General features: G+C 43.6%; 3 protein-coding genes across 6 annotated transcripts; all 3 read right to left on the bottom strand.

The window, feature by feature from the left end:
* Positions 1-578: 578 nt before the first annotated feature.
* Positions 579-5,322, bottom strand: slu7 (SLU7 homolog, splicing factor). Its single transcript, XM_037076998.1, has 15 exons — positions 5,161-5,322; positions 4,729-4,897; positions 3,609-3,762; positions 3,428-3,508; positions 3,136-3,300; positions 2,862-2,927; positions 2,601-2,732; positions 2,318-2,415; positions 2,157-2,224; positions 1,930-2,069; positions 1,628-1,789; positions 1,444-1,545; positions 1,270-1,350; positions 1,069-1,188; positions 579-981 (listed from the first exon to the last, which is right to left on the bottom strand). Exons 2-15 carry the CDS (start codon positions 4,887-4,889, stop codon positions 802-804), a joined length of 1,710 nt encoding a protein of 569 aa, XP_036932893.1. The 5' UTR covers positions 4,890-4,897; positions 5,161-5,322; the 3' UTR covers positions 579-801.
* A 1,225-nt stretch (positions 5,323-6,547) lies between these two features.
* On the bottom strand, positions 6,548-22,373 carry nsd1a (nuclear receptor binding SET domain protein 1a). 3 transcript variants are annotated; one of them, XM_037076715.1, is made up of 24 exons: positions 22,197-22,373; positions 21,093-21,287; positions 19,644-20,494; positions 19,097-19,238; positions 18,753-18,925; positions 16,825-18,670; positions 16,498-16,622; positions 15,551-15,779; positions 15,275-15,378; positions 15,074-15,133; positions 14,738-14,971; positions 14,541-14,633; positions 14,279-14,402; positions 13,992-14,189; positions 12,426-12,605; positions 11,689-11,845; positions 11,053-11,258; positions 10,850-10,962; positions 10,474-10,743; positions 10,248-10,364; positions 8,786-8,927; positions 8,590-8,696; positions 8,273-8,465; positions 6,548-8,097 (listed from the first exon to the last, which is right to left on the bottom strand). In XM_037076715.1, the coding sequence occupies exons 3-24, from the start codon at positions 20,475-20,477 to the stop codon at positions 7,319-7,321; spliced, it is 6,426 nt and encodes a 2,141-aa protein (XP_036932610.1). In that variant the 5' UTR covers positions 20,478-20,494; positions 21,093-21,287; positions 22,197-22,373; the 3' UTR covers positions 6,548-7,318. The 3 variants fall into 3 exon arrangements, with proteins under 3 accessions (XP_036932610.1, XP_036932611.1, XP_036932609.1); XM_037076716.1 differs by lacking the exon at positions 22,197-22,373 and adding an exon at positions 21,529-21,660; XM_037076714.1 differs by lacking the exon at positions 22,197-22,373 and having other exon boundaries at positions 21,093-21,500.
* Positions 22,374-22,566: 193 nt separating this feature from the next.
* Positions 22,567-24,734, bottom strand: si:ch1073-44g3.1 (UPF0461 protein C5orf24 homolog). 2 transcript variants are annotated; one of them, XM_037076721.1, is made up of 2 exons: positions 24,372-24,734; positions 22,567-24,079 (listed from the first exon to the last, which is right to left on the bottom strand). In XM_037076721.1, the coding sequence occupies exon 2, from the start codon at positions 24,074-24,076 to the stop codon at positions 23,438-23,440; it is 639 nt and encodes a 212-aa protein (XP_036932616.1). In that variant the 5' UTR covers positions 24,077-24,079; positions 24,372-24,734; the 3' UTR covers positions 22,567-23,437. The 2 variants fall into 2 exon arrangements, with proteins under 2 accessions (XP_036932616.1, XP_036932617.1); XM_037076722.1 differs by lacking the exon at positions 24,372-24,734 and adding an exon at positions 24,175-24,334.
* Positions 24,735-24,772: the final 38 nt, after the last annotated feature.

Raw genomic sequence — 24,772 nt, 5'->3', positions numbered from 1 at the left:
CAACATTACTGTAGATATAAATGATCAGAATGAAGCCCAGCACTAATATTTAGACATTTAAGTCCACAGCAGACCGCCATACCACAGTGACTAATCTGCCAAGTGACATTAACACTTATGAGCCACTGAAGCGAGATCCTACCAGTACCTACAAAAAGAAGATAGGATATATACATTTCTGGTTTCTCCAATCTTCTGTGAAACAACCCATGCATAAACTTCAGGTTATGAACTTCTTTTAAAAATACAAAAAAGCTAATTAGCAGTTACCTTATCAGCATCAGCCATGAGATCATTAGTGGCAGCCCTATTGATAACACTAAAACATTAATAGTGATGTTAATCAATGTTCATTGTCTATGTAAATAAATAAAAACATTTTATACAAGCACAAAGCATTCAGACAAATATATATTTTATTATAAAAATGCATTAAATCCCAGTAAAAGTAGTTAGCATCCTCAGTTGTAATGAAATATTTCAACTCAGTTGTAATGAAATATTACAACTGAGGGTGGCTGCCAGATTTAATAAATTGTACATTTTACCACTGAACTGATTAAGTAGAACTCAAAAACTCTCATCACTGATACTTTATCAGCCTGCAGCATCAAAAACACAAAGTTTGCAAAATGAAATGAACAAAAGCTGTACACCAGTTCTGTCATGACTGTAAATCAAACAGAAGCTCCTGCTGTAGCTTTACAAGATGAGGCTTATTTCCACCGAGCAGCAGCTCTGGTAGAGTCCTCTAGAGTCCTTGGGGAGGGTTGAGGGGTGTCTGCAGGGATGAAGAACAGCTCACTGTCCCAAAAATGAAGCCATGGGATCATCTGGTCGGCAGCGTTTCATGCGGAAGGCCTCCAGCTCCTCCTCTGTGGGCGCCTTCACCTCCATAAGGCTGTTGTACGGCCTCTTCCTCTCATCTATCTGCATTATTGCGTCTACGTGCTTTACCCACTTGTCCTCTGCTTCTAGCGCCTGGGAGGAGGAAACAGGTTGGAGATCAGCCACATAGAAATTAGCCAAACTGGAGATAGAGACAGATGAACACAAAAATAACTTTACCTTCTTCAGCTTCTCCTTCTTCTTCTCCTCATCCTCTGAATCACTGCCATCAGAGGTGTGCTTCTTGTTCTTTTTGCTCTTCTTTTTCTTCTTCTTCTCCTTCATCTTATCCCGATGCATCTGGAGATTAAAAACATTAGAATTACATCTACATTTTCACTGAAAATAAAAACATAAAAATAATTGTTAAAAGTCACTTACCTCCAGCAGAGTCTTGGGCGCTTCTTCTTCCTCCTGAGGCTCAGCCAGACCCTCCTCAAATGGCACACAGTCTGTGTTGCTCTTCAGGTTACAAAGAGAACAAAAACATCATGTAAGTTTAAAAAAAACTATAAAGTAAAAGAGCCCTTAATCCCTGTTAGCACATCCACTTACGATTTTAACTCCAGTGTCTCCTGTGCAGTAGCTCTGTTTGACCATGGAGTGGCAACACTTGTATCCCCAGAAGCCATCTTTCCAGTAGGAGCCCCAAATACACTAAAGAAAGAAGATTATTTTAGAGTAATGCAAAGGAAATGTGTCAAAAAGTAGTTTTCCATGGTCTCCCCGGTGTCCTTACAGTGTGGTTGTTGATGAGCACGTCCTCCTCATATTTGGAGCGAGCCACGGCCTTCTCGAGCCCCTTCAGTACGGCGCCGTGACGAGAGTACTCCACATAGTCCTCCGTCTGGGCCAACAGCAGCTCCCGCGGCGGTGCATCCAAGTGCTCTTCACCTCCATACTGATTGTTGCACAAAAGCAGAAACATCATCAACAAAGTCCTCAGCCAGAATGAATACTTAAACCTCCTGTATACTGTGCAACTATTGGCTGAGAGAATAAATATGCAGCTGCTTTTAACAAAAGATTTGAGCTCTGTACCTTCTCTAGGATGCCATCCCTCTGTTTCTCTTTAAAGTCCTCCTTCTTGACCTTGAAGGACTTGTGGAGCAGCTCCAGCTTGGTGGGGTCGGCCTGCAGATGCACCTCGGAGCCTCTCTCATAGGCCTCCCAAGCAAACACTGTAACAAGATGAAGACATTATCGTTATTTACACGCTACAGTACAAACACATGCACAGGAAGCTGGAAAATATCTTAGTGACTTACACTGTGTTTGAGCCATGGTGATTGTGTCCCCAGAATAGCGAGCAAAGTTGTCTCCAGCATACCCCACTCTGTCAAACAAAACAAGCTTTGTTACATTCAATGTTATTATGCAATGTAGGCCACTGAGAATGCTTGACTAATAAGGAATCAAAGTAACTTACTCGTCGGGGTTCATGCCAGTGTTGGAGTACGGGTTCTCTCTCATAGCTCGCGTCTTTGGATCATAGTATGCCGAGTTCGGATCCAAATTCCTCAAGTACTGTGAGCCAAGGACAGGAGAGGTTCAAATTATTGGTCGCCTCAGGGTTAAAGCAACAATTCATTAGACGTTTGAGGCAGCAGAACATGGTCCACCACACTAAGATCTAAAAGTCTGACCACAGTGAGAGTAAAACAATAGCTCAGAGCAGAGAAAAGGCCTGTGTTTGCAGACATGTTTCGTACTTTGGCTGTGTCTTCTCTGATACGCAGATTCCTGACTGTGATTCGTCTCTTGGAGTCAAAGTTCTGACCGGGCATGTCGATGTCATCTGCATATTTATCTTCATCCTCATCCTCGCTGTCATGTTCACGCTCCTGCAGAGAAAGGATATTAAAAAAAAAAGAACTGATTGGTGTGTAGACAGGAGTTTGCCTTTTCCCTCTTTAAATTAGACAACAATAGAATCCATTATCATTAGAATCTCCACATTACAGAACACTTACAGTTTGGTCCAGTTTTCCAGATGCCAGCTCATCCTGAAGCTTCTGGGCTTTCAGTGTCCGTTTGGCCTGAGAGGAGAGTCAGATTCACGTATGTAACAGGAAGCAGATGAACAGTGTCAAATGTCTTTCACAGCTTTCATACCAGATGCAAATACACATCAGCTCACACTTCAGTGCATCTCTGCTACGTTTGCTTGATTCATACACCAACAAAAAAAGCTGTTTTAATTCAGTTTTTTTTAAACCAAGCTCACTTTACCACTGGACAGCTTACCAGATCTACTTTGGCGTACTCTTCCACGATGCGCTGGTGTTCCTCGGGATCGTACCCGTTCCACCGGTCCCGCTTCCCATCATAGTCCAAGTCAAGTGACACCTGAGAATGTTCATCTGGAGCTATGCCTGTGCCTGTGAACTTTGCCCCAACTTTTCTGGGTCGCTGGGACAAAAGTTAAGGTCAGAGTTACATTTTATCTATCACAGATGTGACATTCTTTTAATGCAAAGCATTAGAAAGCCGTGAACGCTCATCTCTACTGCAAGATGATTACTTTAATCCATTTTACCTCCAAGCAGTCCTTTTTCTTGTGTGTTATGGCACCACAGTTTTCACATGCTCCTTTACGAAACTTAGTGGTGACAGAACCCTGTTTGAAGAAAAAAGAGAGAGAGAGAGAAAGAGCCATTAAGATAATTTTAAGTCAATTTGAAATAGCTACATTGAATAACTATTTGATTCACTATCACCTCTTGCACTCCTCTCTTGTACCACTCTCCAATGGATGAGTACTGAAGCTCAATTTCACTTTGTGGCCTCTGATGCTTTAGTGTGGGCCTTTTGGAGGGATCGATGTACCAGGGCACTGATGAAATGTACTGTGGGATGTGAGGGTTGATGTCTCTGAAAAAGAAAAGCAGCAACACAAGCAGTTCAAAATGATGTTACAACTGCAGCTTCATTATATATACGACAGTATAAAGTCACTTTACTAAATGTAGACATAAAGATCAGTTAACTCATTATTATAAGTACTAGTCAACCTATGGAAGCAGTTCTTTAATGTCTTCGTGTGTTACTTTGGAGGACCTTTATTGTGTCTGAGAAAATAACCTGATTGTTGTTATTAGGTTTATTCCAGCTTTGACATGAACTCAAGACAGCTGTATCATGGCAGACTCAAGCAAAGAAAACCCTAATCGTTGAAAATATAAAACACATGATGCATTAAATTTGGTTTAAATTCCCTTGAATAAGTAACTTTGGGCTGGGGAGACCATGTTTGATTTTATAGCTTTCCAAAATATGGGTTATGAACATTATATACAAGTTAGTACTTTACAATGATATTTTTTGAGCTGCAACAATTAGCCGATTAGCAATAAATGATAATCAATTTACTGTGTCATTTTTCAAGAAAAGTGTTAAACACTTGCTTTTTCCAGTTTCTTAAATGCAAGTTATTGTTGCTTGCTTTGTCATTTATAACACTACAAGTCTTTGCGTTTTGAACCGTTGGTTGGACAAAATAAGCAATCTGAATATGTCACTCTGAGCTTTTGGAAACTGTGATGAGCACCGATCTTTTCTTGACTAATCAAATAACCCATTGCGGAAACAATCGTAGATTAAATAACTGTTGGCTGCTGTTCCATCCAATATGACATGAATGTGGAATTCACCAGGTAGGGGAGACCAAATGAAAGATCCCTTACATGTACATTTAGTATGCAGCATGTTAAGATTTATTCAAGGAAGCTGACGTTTATGAAGTGACATTACAGCACACACAGGTCCCTGCTAGCATCCAGACATGACACAGCTGTAAGCTGGACTGGAGCACCGTTCTCTGTGCAGACATAAACTTACTTTCCCTCCTCGTCCACCTCAGCTGGAGCGTTTCCGAGCTTCCTCTGCTCCTCCAGCTCCTTCTTCTTCCTCCAGTCCTCCCTGGTCATCTTCTTGGGCTCATCCAGACCCACGATCCCCTCCGAGCTCGTCGCAGGATTGGTAGTAGCCTCCTCGGTCATGACTGAACCTGCCACCAGAAATGAACCTTATTTCATTACCCCTAAGAATCGCAAACTAACATGACGAAGTGTGAACACAAACCGATCCAGAATAAACATCTCACTGTACCAACCCAGCAGTGAGTGCATCTTGTTTACAGTTATACAAGTTAAAACAGAAGCTATTTCGTCACTATAACGTTAGCTGATCCAAGTTAGCTGTTTACCTTCTAAACTACAACGTGTAGGAAGCAGTTTATCTCATACACACTGATTAGATAAATAACCATACCTTGGTAAGATCCAACTAATCACACGGTGGTTGATATTCCCCTCTAAAAATGTCACTTCTCTCGATATTGAGCTCTGTGTTTGGGCTGGTCCGTTGTGTTTGGACTAACACACGACCGTCGCCATTTTACATCAACTGCAGCTACGTCACATCCGGTCTTCCTCTGTGACGTTGATATTAAGAGTCACCGGCGGAAGAGAGCGACTTCTTGTGGACACAGCCGCTGCAAGGACAGCGTTGTTTTGCACGATGACGCCATCGAATCAATATTTGAACCTTCAGAGTGCGCAAAAGCACTAAATGAACTGATAAAGGGTCCTACAGTGGTTCCATATTCATTATATAGTTCTGTCTCTTTCTCTGTCTTACTTTAATATGTGTGTTGTTTATGTTGCAGATTCCTAAATGTATGTGTTTAATATGATTCTCAAACAGTAAATCAGAGAACAGGTAGTGATACAGTGTAGAAAGTGTGACGGAGAAAGGGATTAAAAGGGTCCTAGCAGCTCAGTTCTTCCCCCAAGGGCTTGATGGAGCCTTGATTGATAATGATAAAGAGAAAGAAAATAATGTCTACATAAGGCAAAGCTTTAAATGGCCTGGACTGTGTATGATTTGAAACCAAAATACTCGATCTTGATATCAACACCTAAGTTCTTAGTGGAAACTTTAATCGTTGATATATGTAATTTGACTTAACTTGTAAAACTGACTTAAATTCAAACTCTGTTACAGGTAACTTTAACTTGGCTCTCACTTGTGGAGATGACAGCTGATGGAAAACCATTATATTCCAACTCGTGGCAAAATCATTATTGATATTTACTACTGTTCTGACATTACATTTACCATAAATAAAATACGAAGTATCTAAAATTTTGATCTTATTAGTCAAGATTAAAATTATTTATGTGGTTGAAATTGTCACAAGTGAGAAGATCATTTCAGACGTCTCGAATTACATGTCAGATAACCGACACGCAATTGTAAGAAATTTCTACTCGCCAAAATGGTGAGTTTTGTATATCTTTAAGTCAGTTATGAGCAGTCAAAGTGTAATTTGTACATGTGAAAATATATTTGTACATATCCAAGTTGCTGAAAAGTCACTAATGAAATCTAAAATAACTACAAGTCAGCCCTCCAGATTAAATGTAATCGGGGCTTCTTACCATGGTTAGCCAAACTTGCCGTGAAAATGCTGCATTTGTAGTAGAAACCTCAGGTAAAAACATAATTAGACAGGTTACAAGAAGCACAGTGAGTAACGAAAAACTACATTAAGAAGTAATTGCTTATTTATATACAGCAGTGCTGCCTCAACTCCTTTAGACAACAATTCTCATGCCAGATGTGACTGTAAGGAAAAGAAATATTGGATACCAAGTGAATAAGTACTTAGATTTTATTATCTAACTTAGTGAATGGGACAGCAGTGATGAATGAAAAACAAACGTTAGTTAAATCTGTGATGCCTTTTGACTCTTTGAAATGTTATGACATCACTTTGTTTTCTCTGCGTCTCCAATCCTGAGCTCTGACCTACCCGTTTGGAGGAAAGAAGGATGCACTCGCGGAACGAACGGGCCGATGTCGTAGTGAGATTAATCACCTCAAACCCGCAATAGCTCCAGTGGGTTTACTTTTTTTTTTTTTGCATTCCTCAGAAGCACCAAGCAGGTATTGTTGTGCTTGACTGTAACATAGACCAGTGGGAACACTATTCTGATCACTCTTGTAATTAGGACATGTTAAAGACAGTAACAACAACGCAAGATGCCGTTATGAAGACAGTTTGGTCAGGTGTAACTTCTAACCTTTTTCTTATATTCCAAAAGTTAAAAAAAGGCCAAAAAATGTAAACAATGTTGAGAACGAACAAAAGAACATAACAGCACCAGACACAAATAAACATATTGACATAAGTATAAAGAGATGGACTGAGCCAATCCTCGAGCCTTAGCACCAGTACACGTTCCCCGCTGTCAGTCCAGCAGTCTGGGGATGAGAAGGCAACGCGGTACCAAAGTGAAGGCAGTGTCGCGTTCAGGTAGGTACCAAAATAACAAACTCTCGTAGTCTTTCTTTAACTTTTTCGTCCTTCGAACGTCTACTGAGAGTTTCTGCTGAGTGGTTCTGAAAGAGCAGATGGACTGAGTCACTTGTCATCGTCCTCCACCCTCCCCCACTCCTCCATGTCCTCCCCCTCCACCTCTCCATCATCCCCATCTTCGTCCACATAATCACCCCAAGTGTCATACACGTCCCCTCCTTCTTCCTCCTCCTCTGCCTCCACCAGGTCACCTCCATACACCGGTTCGTCCTCCTCATCTTCCACAATCTCCATCTCCTCCATTTCATCCTCATCCTCCTCTGCTTCTTCTTCTTCTTCTTCTTCATCGTCGTCTTCGTCATCATCATCGTCGTCTTCCACGTCTTCCATCTCCAACCCACACACCTCCCCATCCTCCACTTCCCCATCCTCTCTCTCGTCCTTGGAGGAGGTGGGGGTGGAAAACGTATTCCCTTCAGTCCTGTCTGCGAGGTAGGACCTGTTGGAGGGGACGAAGCTCGAGGTAGCAGTTTTTGTGTTGATGTAGAGGCGGGGAGGCGGTCCCGGCAAGGCTGTCGCAGCCTGGCCGGCAGAGGAGGTGATGGGGACGGGGCCGGCTCTTCTGGAGTCTGGGACCAGCGTGAGGGGCGTGGCCCCGGGCCTCATGGAGGTCATGCTGGGCACGTATTCACGGATCTCCCCCGGCTCCAGCGGGTCAGGACCACAGGGGTCATGTTCACTGCAGGACAGCTTGCCATCCAGCTTGGAGATGAAGAGCATGCCTTCACGATGCTCCTTACAGTACGAGCTTGGGCACATCTCACAGAACGACGCTGCCTCTTTACCACAGACGTCACACTGGTGCCAGGGACACTCCCATCGCCCTGGAGACAAGAAGGAAATACATCTTGGCAAGTTGTTAAAACTAATAAAGCTGTTTTGAATATTAACAACTCCATCTTACAAAACTCATCTACACCCTGCTTAAGGCTTTAGTAGCATAATGTGTGCTCCAAGTTGTCCTGACATAAATAATATCAGCCCTCCACCTCTACTTGCCTGCAGGTCTCTTGGCCAGGTTGAGACAGTCAGCGTGATAGACCTTCGGGCATCCTGGCTTCTTGCAGGACACTATCTGGCCCCCATCACCACAGCTGAAGCACTCGTCTTCCCTCTCCTTGGTCACTTCTTGCTTGGTCTTCTTCCTTCTCTTCCCTTCCTTGAGTTTGAGTTTCTCTGCTGATGGCTGGTTCTGAACAAGGAAAAGAAAGATTACAGCTCTCTTTCAAAGTTGTACAATAAGGCAAGTATAGATTCAACTGAGGGGTGAACGTGTGCTCGCACTGCGATTTTAACTGTCTAACATAGGAGTTTACCTTCGGCCGAACACCCAGGAAACCACTACAGTTAGGTGCCCCACATTTACAGACAGTTTTCCCATTGCCGAGACACTCCAGGTTGTAGTTGAAATTCAGCTCCACACCTAAAGTACAAATTGTATTAGATGTATGCTGCGCCAGACATTCCTACTGTTAGATAACACAAAAAAGAGAAGAAGGCCACCGCTCAAACCTCGTGGGATGTCTTGTAGAGCAAATAGCCCCACCCTGGTATCCCCGTTCACAGTCCACTTCTGAGTCTCACAGTTTGGCTGACAGCAGTGGTTCATGAAGCGAGCTTGGTTCCCTTTGGGTCCGGCATCAATGATCCGGTCCTGGAGGAACAAAAAAAAACAAAACACTGGTTTGCACCAAGCATGTGGCCTACATTATCAATCCAGTATATTGCAAAGCTCTGTTGTATACAGAGTGTTTGTAGCCTTCAGGCTCAGAGAAGGGGTTGGGTCATTTCAAGAGTACCGATCACATTATGTCAGTACTATGTTTAGTGCATCTGTGTGAGAGACTAATTTAGAGTATAAAGAGAAAGCGTGAGTGTGAGAGCGAGACTACGCAATGCCTGCAGCTTGTACAATTACAGTGAGTCACGGTGATGGCAAGCCAAAGTCACAGTTGTGGTTACACTTTTCAAAACTCCACAAAGTCACCACTCGCGGCAGTATGTGAAATTCAAAATGCAAAGCTGACTAGACAACACTCTCTGACCCGGGGAAACACCTGCTCAAACACAAACTTTGCGCACAAACTGAATAGTGTAAGTTTTTTTGGTTTTTTTAACTACTATGAGGCGCCACTCATCAACATGCTTTTAGTTTTAGTAAGTGTGAAACCTCCTTGTGAAACCACTTGAATTGCTTAAGCTACAGAGAAATATTACAGTATACAAGCACTGCGGTGGTGACAACATCATGAGAGACAATGCCAGTGTTTCCTCTACGTCTTCAGATAAGGAAGTCTAGACTCTGCAATTGCGTATTGCTGCCCTCTACTGCTTGTTATTATCAGGGTTTGTACACAATTTCCATAATCAAATTCAATCAAATTACATTCATAAAGACACAGAATTGTGGCAAATTAAGGGGAAAAAACAAAAGTGTTTGTTTCATATTGTGTCACCTCTCTGTATTTAGACATAGAATCCTAAACAACGTGGCTAAGCAAATATGAAATAACTTATTATGAATGTAAAGCAGCTACAATTTCAAGCACTTTTCAAATCCTTAACACATCACACTAAAAGTTGAGCGTTTAGGGTTTCAGCATAGTCCAATTCTGGGCTGGGATTCCATCATTTTCTTCATTTTAATCCAGTTATCTAGACTGAGGAAAGTGTGCAGAGTAAAAACTGCTTCACCAGCAGCTCATAGGTCTTTTAAAGGCTTCCTCCTCTGAAGCAACGCCAGCACTACTCTCCATCTGCTGATATTTTTAAACAACTGAAATCCCATTTTTGTTTTACAGAGAAAGTTAAGTACAGATAGAGATAATGTTGACTACCAGTACCAGTAGATCCATGTGAAAGTGACATTCTGGAATCAGGAAATGTACCTCAAGTGGCTCCCACTGCCAAATTAATGTGGTTGGTACCCTTCAGAGTACCCAGCTCAGTATTCGACCCTAACACTCAGAATCACCTTGTCCAGTGTAAGCATGTAGAAGTTACAGATGTCGTTCTCCTGCGCGTGTTTGATTCTGGCTCGACATTCCTCTTCATCGATCACCTCACCCACATACTCACTCACGAAGGCTCCCTGTGGAACAAGAGATGAAGAACAGGCAAGGTTGTCGATCAGCACAGAGGGATTCATGTGAATATTATAGCCACACACATTTGTCATAAAGTGATTTCTTCTAAAATACCTTCTTGATGTCCGACACAGCACGCAGGCCCCAGCCGCAGGACAGCGTCCTGTAAATCTCCACAGGTGTATACTCGCGCTTAGTGAAGGCCTGGTTCTGACAACGCTCCCCTGCCGCACACACCTGAGGGTGGCACTCGTACATCAGCATTCGATTAATGCACTCCGAGTCGATGCCACATGGGTTCTCGTCAGACGCTTTACAGTTACAACGGGGGATCTCGGACAGGTCAGCAGTAATGATCTGCACCTTCCCAACTGGCCGGTTTACCTGAGAGACAGAGACAGGAGGGTGATGTTTTCACCGGACATCTCAGTGAACTGCTCTTTATGTCAGGCTAGAAAATCACAGATGAGCATGTGGTGACATGTGATACCCTAATGTGCCGGTACGGAGGAGGCTTCTTGTCATTCTTTCTGTCCTCCTGAAGCTGCTTCATCTCCTTTTCTGCCTGCAGCTCTTTGAAACGCTCCGCTGCTTCAGTCAGCGCTGAAAAGACAAAATTAATGAATTAAGAGGAGAAGGATCACATGTTTAATATGAAACACGTAAACTCAATTAATGGAAACAAGTACATACCCTTTTTGTACACTGCATCTGCACCTTTTCCCATTTTCTCTATGTTGTGAGTATCACCCTCCATGTACGGGAAGACTCTGGCCTGGTACGTCCACACAAAATCTTTGGAGCCAAAAAATTGCACTGGGAACTCTCCCACCTCGTGTTTCATCCTCAAGATGTTACTTGGGACATCTTTAGCCAGACAGACCTCTGCAGGCCACCATCTAGAGAGTTAGATCAGTTTTCAGAAATGCAAATACGGGTGTGTTAGCTGTGGCTTACAGCTGTGTTGTATATGGGGAAGTAATGTCAGGTGATATGGCCTAAAAATAGTACCACATTATTTGTGGGTTTAATCGTGGGACATGATATATATTCTGAAATCTCAATCAAATATCACTATACGTCACATATTTGTGATCAAATCAAACCTTGAACAGCAACAATATCGCAGGGATGACTACTGTACTTTCACATAATGGTAACACAATGAGACGTTTAATAAATAATCAGGTATGTGGATGTAATGACTAGGGGGTAAAGACAAGTTTGGACCAAGTAGAACAGTCAGATAAGTTCATCACTTTACTGTAATGCAGCCTTTCGAAACCAGGAAAAGACAACACTCATGTCAGATCAATGTTGCACCCTCACCTGTATCGTCCCCATTTAACCCACAGAATGTCTTTAATACGAGGCCTCTTTCCAGCTTTGCAGTCGTTGCAGAACCAGCTGCCCTGAGGCATCTCCATATTCAAACACTCCTGATGGAAAGCAGCGGGACAGGATTCACAGCACAGCAGACTGCCCCCTACAAAATTAGAAATTAGAATTGCTTATTTTGTCCACTCAACAAATGGGGGAAATCAAGCAACACTACACATCATTGTGGCGAGCCAAATACTGATATGTTATCAAAACTGTTGATTGTCAGCTGATCTACGGTGACTTATCATTTAATAAAGCAATAACAATGAAGGCAAGACACAAGACGATAATATCTGTGTTAGTCATGACGGTACCAAACTCAAAACATGCTGTGATGCAACATTCAGACATATTCATGTTAGATTGCCTGGTCACAGGTGTGTGTGTTTGTGTGTGTGTGCGTGCATGTGTGCACAGAGACAGCATACAAATGGAAGGAAAATCCATTCCACGGATAGATTTTCCAAGCAGCAAAACAACTGATTCTCTCCTGAAGAAGAAAGCGTGGTGCATTTTACAAAGCTACCTTTTCTATATTAACATTTGAAACATGGACACAGTTTGGAAAGCTCTATTAAGATCCAGGTTATTTAACAGTTTCACAATTTTACCACTATGACTGTGCCTGTATTTATAATATATGTTAAACTGTTTTGACGGCATTTTAAAAAGACCAGACTTACCTTCAGAGCAGACAAAGCACCAGCTAACATTGATGTGTTCATGGTTCTTGCAGCCCTTGCGGGGAGTGAAGTGGTTTGGACAGAGGAAGCTGTTGTTTGCCAGCACCAAGCTGCCTGCTGCCATACAGTTGTCATTGGCATGATAGGCCACAGGGCAGCGTACACACCGAGCCAACCGACCTACGATAAAAATGCAGGGAAGCAGAGAGACAGCTTAATTCATGCACATATGGACAACTAATTAAGGTTTTGTTACAATAACCAGACAACACACTGTGCTCTCAGTCCAATGAATACTTTGGAGAGCTGATAATCAAAAGAGATGCTACCACAAAGCACAAGAAAGGAATTGTGTAAATGGTTAAATGAGCCAAAATTCTGCTCAGTAAACTTGAATTTGACTATGAATTGGTTAAACTTGGCTTAAGTGTGCCAGATCAAATTGTAAAAATCCTACACAACACACACTACATCAAGGATGTTGTACGAACAAAGCATCTCAGGCTGTTGGCTCCATTTCTAATGGCACATGAGCAGAGACGAGAATCATCACCTACAGCTACTCTGTTAGGTATAACATTTACTCAACCAGCCCAAAGCTCCAGAGGGTGAATCATTCATAAATGATTAATCATTAATCACCAAAACAAATCCTGATGTCTCAGGTCGTGAAACTGAAAGTCTATTAATAATGAGTTTAATAGTTCAATAACTTAATTGTTCAATAACAATGTCTTATTAACCAGTAAGCAGCTGAGGTCAGCTTTTGCCAACTTGATTCAGGGGCATAAATCACCATATATGACTTTTTACATTTTGTCACATGACAAAAAATTAATTCCACTGGTTAGCTAGTACAGCCGATAGTCCAAACTAAGCGGTTGTACTGCATGGAAAAAACTGACAGAAGGTCTCAGATATGCTCTAAATGTGGCAATTTCTAAATCATTTCTCTTTTCATTTGCCTGTGACTGAGCTCTAAAACATGCACTCTATTCTGCTTGTGCTTTACATCTGGAAGAAGACGTCCAGTCACCCCTGGAGTTCAAAAAGAGATAAACACGTAGTCCAGGCTTCTTCTTATTTTCTTCTTCTAATTACTTATCTTTTCATTCTCTTTTTAAATCACTACTACAGGCAACTTTTACAAGCAAGCATTTCAAAGTAGAATCGTTGTTGGCGCCTCTTTCAAAGACAACCTGATTGTTTCCATTTCCCTCAGCAACAACACAGGACAAAATGAGAGTTTATTCACTCATTTAGTCTATACAAGAAATGGATGGGCAGTAAACTGTCCTTTTCCAGTGTGACCGTGTGCCCAATGGCAGATAAAAATGTATAGTGATAGTCGGGGTTTATAGGAAGCTATATATAAGCTATACATTTATAATATAAATGCTGATGGTTTCATTATTTTATATCCATTACATTGTGCAATCATCTGCTTCTGTGTATGACAATTGCTATAAAAAAACAACTTGATATGGACCCCAGATCTTAACTCAACAAATCAGAATATGTATGATACTGTGAAGGTTTAAATCCACAGATAAACCCGCAGCATACCTTTAGAGCAGTTGCTGAGGGGGTTGGTGATGTGGCAGGAGAGACACACGTGCAGAGGGCAGCGAAAGCCTTTGTTATGTGGCTGCGTGGCTGAGAAGGCCAGTATACAGTCGGTGTGGTAGAACTTCCCACACAGTGGTATCATGCAGCGCTTCACCCCACTGCCAGACTTCTTACACACAAAGCACACATGGACACCTGAAAGCAACAGGAAGCATTTATTAACTCACATATGTAACAGCAACCACTTTATTTCATGACCTGTGACAAACACTAGGTGAACCTACCAGTGTTGCATTCACGACAGAGGAATTTCCCCTTGGGAGCCGCTGACAGGCCAATACACTGAGGATGAAAGGCTCCATAACAGTGGCCGTCACACACCAGCAGGTCGCCTGTCCTCTCACACACCTGCAGAAAAAATACCCGCAAATACAGAGTAAGAAACATGATAATGATGTCTCTCTATAAAAAAAAAAAAAAGAAATGATGTGTGAGAACAGAAGCCAAGCCATACAAAACATTTCACTTTTTGGTGGTTGATCTCACCTGACACACATTCTCCTTTAAAGACGTGGCTCCTATTTTGCCTTTAACATCCACTTGGGAAGAGAGGCTGTCACTCGACCCAACAGACACCACCTATAGAGATAAAGAAGGGGATATTGCCACTCAAGCACAACGTTACAGCAAGGCTACAGGTTTTTTTCCTCTCGGACAGACGACCAGGCACTGAACATGCGCACCTCTGGTTTGGGAGTTAGTGTTCCAGTGTGTGCATCTTGTGTCTCTTCAGTGTCGCAGGGCTCCAGCTCCACCTCCGCCTCCTGCTTCGGGGTCTTAGATCCTCGGGGGCTGGGAGGTCTTTCTGAAGTGAGGTCGTCGAGGAGATCTTTGCTCTCTGAGTGCTGGGGGGCAGGAGCAGGCACAAGTGCAGAGGACGTGCCAGGTACATGCTTCTCCTTCTTCAGAGATCCAACCTATCCAGTGTCAGATTTCATTGTGTTTAGGATGGTTAGATGTATTTCTAGCGTCACATTGTTTGGTGGGATATGAGTATAGTAACTGTATTTGTGTAGTACCTGAGTTTTCTTGACTAACACTTTCATCTCTGAAGTAACTCCACTGTATCGCTTTAGATTCTAGAAAACAGAAAGATGGTGGGAAACAGACAATATTTCCAATGCTTCTCCAAAACATTAACTGGACTGTTTTGTTTTTCCCCCTTTCTCAGGGATAGCTGGCTGGTGCACTCCCACACAGCCATCGGAGTCTAAACATACCTTCTTCTTCGTAGGAGCAGCAGCCACTTCTTCTATGGCACATTCCAGCACCTTGTGCGACAGCTTTCTTGGCCTCTTTCTTTCTTGTATTAATAACCCTGTATCTGAAGTAAAAATAACAATAATGCAGCATCTATTCTAATGTTATCTCATAATCAAATAATTCAAATATTCTCTCCAGCAACATCTGTCTATTTTACATCATACAGCAAGACATCTTACACTGGATTAAAGATAATATCCAGCAAAAAAAAAAGATACTTTCACTTAATTTACCAGATTCAGGAGGTAGATCAGTTTCTTCTGCTGCCTCTGTGTCATGAGAAGGTTGTGTTGTGGCCGGAGATACGGAGGTTACAATTGTAGAAAGCTCATCCTGAGATGGACTCTGTTCCAGCTCTGACTGAGCCTCGGTGGGCTCTGCAGAAGGCGAGGACAAGGTCGAGGCTGAGGTAACAAGTCCTGGTGTTGTGCTGAGATCATGGAGTGCTGTCATCCCTGATGTCTGCTCGTAAACACACACAAAAGAAGCAACATTGGAGTACATCAAATACATTGTTTCCATTTGAACACACAGGAATAACTCACCAATGTTTCTATTTGTTTCTGGAATGAGATGTTGTTGAAGCTAACATGAATTGTTGCTAATATTGGTTCTCTATAATCATTTCTGACCCACTAGAACTGTGGCGGGGTCTTAGTTTTGTAATCTGGTGTGTTTGGGACATGTATGTGGGTGTGTAGCCTCAAGTCAATAATAGTATGCAGGGACTGAGGGCCGCAGGTGGTGAACCGGGCTGTGTTCAGGCGACTGCGGTCAGGGGGGCACATGCTTCAAGTGTTACTGAGCTGGGGGCGAATGGCCAACTTTGAACATTTGTGTTTACAAACCGCAATAAACAAATCCAGAGCTCATTCTGCCCTGAAGCTCGCAAGAAGACCACAACTGATGGAATGATGTGCTTATTTGTACAGTCAGAATAGTGAGATTATTATGGTGTGTAATTATACTCTAAAAACTTACTTCACACATTACTTCTGAAAGTACAGGGAGATTAGTTTTATATTTACAGTGAAGGGCAACTGAGATTGTAGTTGAATCTGCCGGACAGACAATAGTTCTGGGTTTTTGAATGGGTTGTAAAATCTGCCTGAATGTACTGTAGTTGTGGTGTGCTCTCACTTGTACCATTGTGAAACTACAAGGAAAAGGACCATCTTACCATTTTGGAAGATTCTGAGGTGTGTTTCTTTGATTTCTTTTTTGGGACAAATATTTGTTCGTAGTCCTCAGTCGATTCCAGGAGCCTTTTAGTTGGTTTGCGGAGACGTTTGTTCTCTGAATTTCCTGTGTATACACACACGTGAAATACACACACACGTCTTTTCACTTAAATGCAAATGTTTGAATGACATGCAAATGAGGCTGAATCCACGGCTGATCAAGAGGAAGTCCTAAGTGTCTCATCACAAGAACTATACAGTTCTAACACTTTATCAATCATTTGACCAGCTCAGTAGAAACTAGACAGAAGCAGTTTGTGTCTTACCAGCAGAACTGCTCGTCTCCGAGGTGAACGAGTCTCTCTCTGCCTGCTTCTCAACTTCCTGATAAAGATCTGGCGATGCTTTCATGGCGTAAGACCCGTTCATCTCAGTGGAGATCTCACTTATGCTTTCAACTTTATTTTCAGCAGCCTCCTCAACCAACTGCCAGCGTTTCTTTGGAGCCACTGTGGATCCTGAGATCTTATCGAGGTAGCTGGCCGGAGGATCAGCAGCAATGGGAGGACGAGACCGAGGATTAGCCAAGTCGGCGTGACCACTAACAAACTCCCTGCCATAAGCTAAGTCAGCCAGGTCTGAGGAGAGGCCAGGTATACTGAGTTTCAGTTTGGCAGGTAGTCTTTGTTTTCTACGCTGCTTGTCTGAGGACCCAGTCTGAGAGTGAACAGGAAAGTCTTCACAATGGTAGGTGTCAGCTGTCATGATAGCTTTAGTCCTATTCTTGGGTTTCACTGCTCTGTTTTGGGATGTTGTGGATTTCCCTGACTGCCCATTCTCTGTTTTGATAGCGAAACCATCGCAAGAACCCGTGTTTCCTCGGATAGAAGTAGGGATGACCAGGGGTTCCTCTTTGATCAGGACTGGTGATGGGGGCACAGTCAGGGGTTTACCTTTTTTTTCTCTGGTATCATGCATATCTTTCAGGAGCATCAGAAAGGTACTGAATTTATAATTAGAATCAGGCCGGAACGCTGTCGCCTCAGAATCACTACTGTCCTCCTTTACTAAAGATTTAAACATTAGTTCCTTGGGATCCTGGAAAGCATCCATTGGTGACAGTGATGAGGACGGGGAGCAAGATGAAGAACGATCTGGCACGATCTTTTCTGTCTTGATCTCAACAGGTTGCACAGTGGATACAGTAGAGCCTAAAAACTTGGGTTTCATCAATGAGCCATTACGAATTTGTTTCTTGTCAGGCTTCCTTGAGCGCCTTTTAGGAGATCTGTGATTTGTAGAAGATGATGCATTGCTGGGGGATTCCCAGTGTGGAGACATTTCAGTTTTGATGGGTGCATTAGTAGGTGTATTAGCAAGAATATCATCAGCGTGGGCATCTGTTGAGATTTGGCTTGTGGCCAGTGTATCATTGAGATCTGTGTCTTCCTTTGCTTCCAGAGCTCTCGTCATCAGACGACTGCTCGCAGGAAGAGTCATAGAGTGCTTTACGGTTGAATTGTAAGACAATTCATTACAGCTGCCCAAACTCTGTTCACAGTCTGGATCTTTAGGTGTCAATGTTTTTGTTAAAATGCTAGAGGATTCACAGGAGTCTACAGAATGATTCATTTTTTCCGTAACCTTTGTCTTGGCTTGAGTTGAACCCTTTTCTTTTCTGACCGATCTGTTTACATCCTTTATTGGACAAACTGCTGTGCGTTTAGGACGATGCAACATTGGGACTGAATCCAGGTCTGCATAAGGTGAGTCCTTTGGCTCTTCTTTCAGTGCATGAGTTGTAGTATGAAACTGATCCATCACGTTGCTGATGGTTGATGACTCCTTTGATCCGCCAACTATATGGCCAAATATGTCTGACAAACATTTCTTTTTCTTTTTACAAGCTTTGCTCTTGTTGGCTTGAATTTCAGCAGAGTTTTTGTCGAGATGGGGCTCATTTCCATTGGGGGCCACATTGGGTGATGGGGATCGACTTGGGGCCACAGAAACAGAGGGGGCCTCCTGTGGCTTTACAGTAGGTAGTGGACTGGGCACACACTCCTCTCCATTGACAGAAATCACGCTCTCAGTATTCCTTCGTCGCTCCGGGAGCAGATACTCAGCTTCTGCCACACTGACTTTCCACGCAGTCAGTAAACTTTTAGGTATCTGCCAGGAACAGAAATAATATTCAAAAGATTGTTCACATTAAGATTATATCATCTTTTTTAAGGTATTTCAATGAGTTTACCGTGTACTTGTAGTCTTTCTCCTTCTGCTTCCCTCTCCGTCTAAGCACAGGTAGCTCTTCAAACTGATGACCTCCTTCAAAAGGAAGAACGGCATTTCCTGGTACCCAGGCTCTTTCTACAATCTCCCCAAGTGTCTCCAGGTAATACATTCGACATGGACGGGGACTGGGAACTGTAACAAAATCAAAATAATGATCAACTTATTTTATACTTTGCACACATAGTCTAATTCCTTTGGTAGGTGTTACCTGTCAAGTAAAGGTCAAGTTGTGGGAACAGTTTCAATATCAAATACATTATCAAACCTTCTCATTTTCAGTGCTTTTTATGAGTGAAACCTTACCTTTCATCTTAGTGCTGGTCCCCTGGTCTGGGTCACAGGTGATATGGCAGGGCCACCAGGGCCTTCTGTTGAATTTAGCCCACACCAAGTCCCCTTCTATGTATCTCACGGCAGGAAGAGGCTTTTTCTTTGGGCTGTTGGACTAACCAGGACAATTGAAATACTTTAATATGTAATGCAGAAGACGGTGGTACTATATATTACATTGTTGGTAGCAAATCAAAAAACTCTGTTATGATCGGACTGACATTCTGAGTAATAACAAATTCATTGACAAAATCCTCTTTTGTATCATTTACTTTAGCCCAATCCTGATGATTTTTTTATTGATAGCGTAAACCTTTAAATTGATTTCTGTAAAATCATTCAATTAGATTTAGTATTGCATCGTTACCAGGGTCTAGGGTTGGCAGTGGCTGGGTGGTCCATGCATAATAAACAAGTACTTAAATATAGAGATATATTAGATGAATGTTTCCATGTACAAAATAGCCCAAAGCCTTGGTCATACAAAGGTTATAAAGTATTCCGGATGTGTCAGACTCACATTAGAGTTGGTCCCAGCCGGTGAAATAAGTCCAGGGTCAACAGGAGAGGTAAGATCACCATCACTGTCCGATTCCTCACCCAAACTCCATCCGTCTCTCATAGTTATTTCTGGCAGTGCACTGGGGCTTAGTGTAGGGTGGAGTTCAGATATAGTTTTCGACATCAGATTAAAGACAGTAGGTTTGTATGTTCTTTTATCTGCCCCTGAGCTGCTTGTGTTCTTACTGCCAGTAACAGTTTGGTCCAGACTCAACTTTGGAGAGTCCTGAAAAGGTGCAAAGTCCTCGCTACTACTGTGCTCCCCCTCCTCGTCCTCGTCCTTAATGTCACTCGTGTCAAACAGTGTTGACTCAAAATGCAGGTAGCCATTGGGGATGGGGGAACAGCGCTCCAAGCTGTCAGGACTGTGAGAGGAGAAGCCATTTCTGCTGGCGCCCTGCGGAGTCTCCAAGGGCTCCATGTCCTCATTGCCCGGAGAAGGAGGCAGCTGGACAGAAGGTGCCTCGAACTCGTCATCATCGCTGATTGGGCTTGCACAGTGCAAGTGGTTCCTAGGATGGAGGTCCCTGTCCAGGTCAGGCCTGTTGACCACAGTGTTCAGGTCCTGCAGCCTCTTCAGCGGGCTGTAGCAGTGAGATCGGTCTGGTTGGTTGTAACCTAGCACAGCTGGCTGCTTGAGGCTAGAGGATGACGGTTGATCTGACCCACGTCTGGCGATGCCACATTGGTTTCCATAGGAAGTGCTCACAAGACCGTTGAGGGGCCTCCGCTCCGGCTGGCCTTTGCCAAACACTGAGCCTACCCTAACAGGAGGTCTGTATGACTGATTCATGTTGTCACGGCTATATCCTGTCAAAGAGAAGAGGCAGGTTAGAAATGTGCCATGTAAGTTTCTCACCAACTACAATCTGTGGGAGCTGCAGAGGCCTGTGCACAGTACAGTACAATAAAGCATGCTGACAGACACATAAAAACATTGGGGATACAGAGCGGCAATCAGATCTAGTCCGAGCGAAACCTATAAAGGAACATACCAGCCATGGACTGTGAGCGCGCACACACACACTCTCACACACACACTAATAAAGCGACATTGCATGGCCTCCATACTAGAGGCCGGTCGGACGGCACAAGACAAAACACACAACACGCTCGCTCCTTCCCCACAGCTCACTCACAAACTATCAGAAAATAGTACCGCTTTGTCTGACGGCTCCGGGTTCATGACGATCGCTGACTAGTACAGTCAATGGAGGAGCGCTGTGGCTGTAGTAGAGGTGCTGACACCGAGCCATCACAGAAACACAGTGAGTGGCTCACACAAACAAGCTACAGCCACACACCGACATCGGAAGCTACTATTAACTCACCCAAAAAACACAGAGGCTCTGATCGGCTCTAAGTTCACAACACCGTCAACACGTGGAAAACACACGGAAAAACTCACCATTTGGAGGTCGGTCACCGTGAAACCAACAGCGGGGGCTTGACAATGTGGCACAGAGCGACTATTTTTCTCGGTTTGTGAAAGCGGATCTGCACAATCCCAGCTGCAGCAGCACTAGTAGTAGGCCAAGGCACAGCTCTCATTCTCTTCACTTCATCGCCTCATCAGCGGCGGCCCCCTGGAAAAAACTGTCACCTAAAAATACACAAAATAACAAGTAAATCCCCATCACGCTGCAACACCACACAGCGGCGAAATTCAGTGTGCCACAACCGGTCCCCTCAGCAGCCACAGCGGCTTATTTACTACATGATTTTTGCCTGCTGTCGAAGTGCCCCGGTTATGTTAAAACAAGCCCAGACTGCCTGTGTTGGTGAGCAGCAACCAATCGGCACTGCTACCCAACCCCCCGTCTGCAGAGGGCCGTGACACTCACCCTCCTAACACACGCACGCGCTCGCACGCACGCACGCACACAAACACCGAACAGGCGCGCGCGCATGCACGCACGTCCAGGTGAAGTTTGTAATAGTCAAGTGGCGTTTAAAAAGAAAAAAATAAACGCAGTGACAGTAATAATCACGAACGAATGAATGACCTGGTTTTTTTTTCTAAGGGGAAACATTTCTGCGCGTCTGCTCCATTGTGTCTCAGTGAGTCTCTACCGGCCGCTGTGGGCCTCGGCGGTGTCTGTGTGCAGCGGAGAGGCAGATCGAGAGAGGACGAGAGGATTGCAATGCGCAAACAGCCACACGGCCTCTCCGGTCAAACCAAAACTCCGTGCGCCATGTTGCCTCTCCACAGACTCCTCTGACATGAGGAAACAGGCCGCCAGGCGCTCAGGAAAAGACGAGAAAGAAGGTCGGTGTGGCTGTAAGCGTGCACACACACTTAAAAAAAAAAAAGAAAGAAAAAAAAAAGCGGGTTTTGCTCCGATGTAAAAGCCAAGTGACCGTCCACCAGTAAGGATTTGGTGCGCGTATTGTAAATCACACTGATACATATCCGCAAGAGCGCACAAAAGGTTCGCTGCGGCGGGCCGGTCCCTGAAGATCAAACAAAGACCGAGCAGTCTTACGCCGACATGACAGCAGAGGAACTTACCTCTCTGGGCAGATTTGTTAAATATGCTATCAAGGTGGTTGGCTCGAATCTCTGGGTGGTTCATTTCCCTGGCCTATTTGGCGAACAATACAGTGGAAACCACAGATGAATTCGATAGGTAACTTATTTATCCACCCTTACAGATCAGCTGTGTGGCGTTCACATTAAAATATGACTCTTTATTTGTGTCTTCAACCAAATCTGTTATCACGCTGAGCGGATCCACGTCCAAAAAGCTCGACGATGGATTTCAATTCGCCGTTATTTCCATTAAACAAGGGGTAAATATGGTGTTATTACAAGGTTATCATTATTGTTTGGGGGCATGGGCCCCCTTGTGTCCACAGGGAGAATGACACGCTTTCGATTTGACAGGAAATACTGCTGTGGAAAAGACTATTTCTTTTATTTTGGTTTCACATACAGCACACAAGCAATTAATACATATTCCACAAAGCCTTTTTTTCTGTTTCATGAAGTCATTTTTTTTTCTTCTAACGAATAAGGAGAACAACATACATGTAAATCTGGAAGTGCTTGTTAAGTGAGTTCTGGGGACAAAAACACACCGTTACAGTACAGAATCAAAACTATATTCACAGAGTGCAGAAATAACAAGTGCTCAAAAGAATAATATGCGTTGAGTTTTATCAGGTCAAGCAAATAAAAATTTAAAAAAAAGTATCACTGTGTTCCCATTGTAGGCATGACGCTAGGATAATATTACAAAATAAAACATGTATTTAACTGGACAGCACAGAAAGGACAGCTACACATCCACATATTTATTCTCAGGAAAAAAGCTGATTTACTTGGCCGGTTGTACTAAAATGCACTTTTTATAAATGTAGAAAATGTCACACGAACCTGGCCATAGAAATATTAAAGCAGAGTAAGAGAGTGTCACAATTCAGAGGAACAAAATGCTCGAGGGGGAACAGAGATCCGCTCCCTAGAGAGGTTTGAAAACTGGTAAATACATTTTTGCCTATATCGATCAGTGTGATTAATTCGTATGCATGCATCTCTGCCAAAGTGGAATAACATACTTCTAATTCAGTCATTTATTATGAGAGGATGAAGAACATGTCAAACACTGTACAATGAAAACTCAGTCAGAGCTGTTTTCTACATAACGAGAAGTTCTTTGCTCCAACCCTTGAGAGAAATTGTGTTCCTCGGCATCGTCTTGCTCATGCACACAAATGTTTTCTCGAACACTAGAGGGAAAAGCAGAAGAACTACTCGCTGGATTCATCCACTTTGCCGCTGGGCTCACAGAGGGGTCTTTTCTCCATCGTGGTGTACGGAAAAGGAGGAACATCACAGCTAGTGAAGTCCAGTTTCTTGGGAACACTGCAGTTGCTAAAGTCAAGCTTCTTGAGCCGGGCTAGACTCTTGATGCTGCCGGGGGGCCGTCCAGGGCTGACCTTATATCCTGCTGCTTTGGTGGTACCAAGGGGCCTCCCCGGGCTAGTTTTGAAACCAGCTGCCCTAGTTGTTCCCAGTGGACGTCCAGTGCTTGTACGGTAACCAGCTGACTTGGTGGTACCTGATGGCCTCCCTCTCCGCCCTGACTTCGCCATGCCCTTCTTCTTCTTGGACCCGTCGGGCCCTGCAGGCTCAGTGCCCCTGATTTTCACCATCTGAGGCCCGAAGTCGCTCTGGGCGTCTTGAAGTTGACATGCCATGACTTTGTGCATGCCCTGTGGCAAAGGGGCTAGGCCGGTAAGGGACAGCTGCAGACCAGGGGTTGTCTGAGAGGGGTAGAATTTGTTGGACTGGGTGCTACATAGATCAAAGTGGCTGGCAGGATGACAGTCCTCTGCCAGTCCACTCATACAATAGTCACTGTTGCTGCTGGTCACTTGATGCATCATTTTCTGTGGGAGTGCAGAGAAATATAAACATCAGGGAGCAACATGGACACGTGCACGCACACAAACACAAAGCCAAAGAGGCATTTTTAGGAGCTTACTTTTGGTGGAGCACACAGGCCTTTTAGCGTTGCAACACAAAACACAAGTGATGTCAAGACAAAGCCAAGTCAGATACAGTCGTAGTTTGTAAAAAAAACAAAAAAACAAAACAGAAGTCATGCCCAGAACTAGCAGCCTCGTGTTTTCCTCCGGAAATGCTCAACTAATTTAAGAACGTAAAATGAATAGTTCGTACCTTATTTGTTGGTGGGTGCTGGGCTGGAAAGGGTTAATGTCGAATCGCATACATTTTCCTTCTCTGGCAGCCACAACATCTTTGTGAAGGCGCTGCACGATCTACGCCCGGGCGTCCATCAGCACCGTTTTGAAGTGAGACCGCGATTTCTGCTCTTTATTTCATGTTCATTTAATCCTTTAAGCAGAGGTTTAGATGAGAGAGGCAGCCATTTTCGCCTGGAAAAAAATTTAATAAAACAGGATGCGCTGACCACGCATGCGCAGAGGCTTCCAGGAAACGCAGCGGCGGATCACCGTGTCACTCCGTGTGGTTATGCTAAATTAAGACCATATTAAACAAAGAAGCATCGTAATGGTAAAACGTGGGCCTGTAGCTGCAATACCAGCAAGATTATTTAT

Source organism: Acanthopagrus latus, chromosome 18 (genome assembly GCF_904848185.1).
Source record: "Acanthopagrus latus isolate v.2019 chromosome 18, fAcaLat1.1, whole genome shotgun sequence".
Classification (NCBI taxonomy): Eukaryota; Metazoa; Chordata; class Actinopteri; order Spariformes; family Sparidae; genus Acanthopagrus; species Acanthopagrus latus.
This window is presented reverse-complemented; position numbering and strand designations above follow the sequence as displayed.

Excerpts from the sequence above, each read along its gene's own strand:
- slu7 (XM_037076998.1), bottom strand. The coding sequence starts at position 4,889 with ATGACCGAGGAGGCTACTACCAATCCTGCGACGAGCTCGGAGGGGATC. Across the intron at positions 2,928-3,135 it reads AGTACGCCAAAGTAGATCTG|GCCAAACGGACACTGAAAGC; the intron begins GTAAGCTGTCCA and ends CTCTCCTCTCAG. Across the intron at positions 1,351-1,443 it reads GAGACACTGGAGTTAAAATC|AGCAACACAGACTGTGTGCC; the intron begins GTAAGTGGATGT and ends TGTAACCTGAAG.
- nsd1a (XM_037076715.1), bottom strand. The coding sequence starts at position 20,477 with ATGAATCAGTCATACAGACCTCCTGTTAGGGTAGGCTCAGTGTTTGGC. Across the intron at positions 15,780-16,497 it reads CCTCAGAATCTTCCAAAATG|ACATCAGGGATGACAGCACT; the intron begins GTAAGATGGTCC and ends GTTTACGAGCAG. Across the intron at positions 14,190-14,278 it reads CTGTCGTGAATGCAACACTG|GTGTCCATGTGTGCTTTGTG; the intron begins GTAGGTTCACCT and ends TGTTGCTTTCAG.
- si:ch1073-44g3.1 (XM_037076721.1), bottom strand. The coding sequence starts at position 24,076 with ATGATGCATCAAGTGACCAGCAGCAACAGTGACTATTGTATGAGTGGA.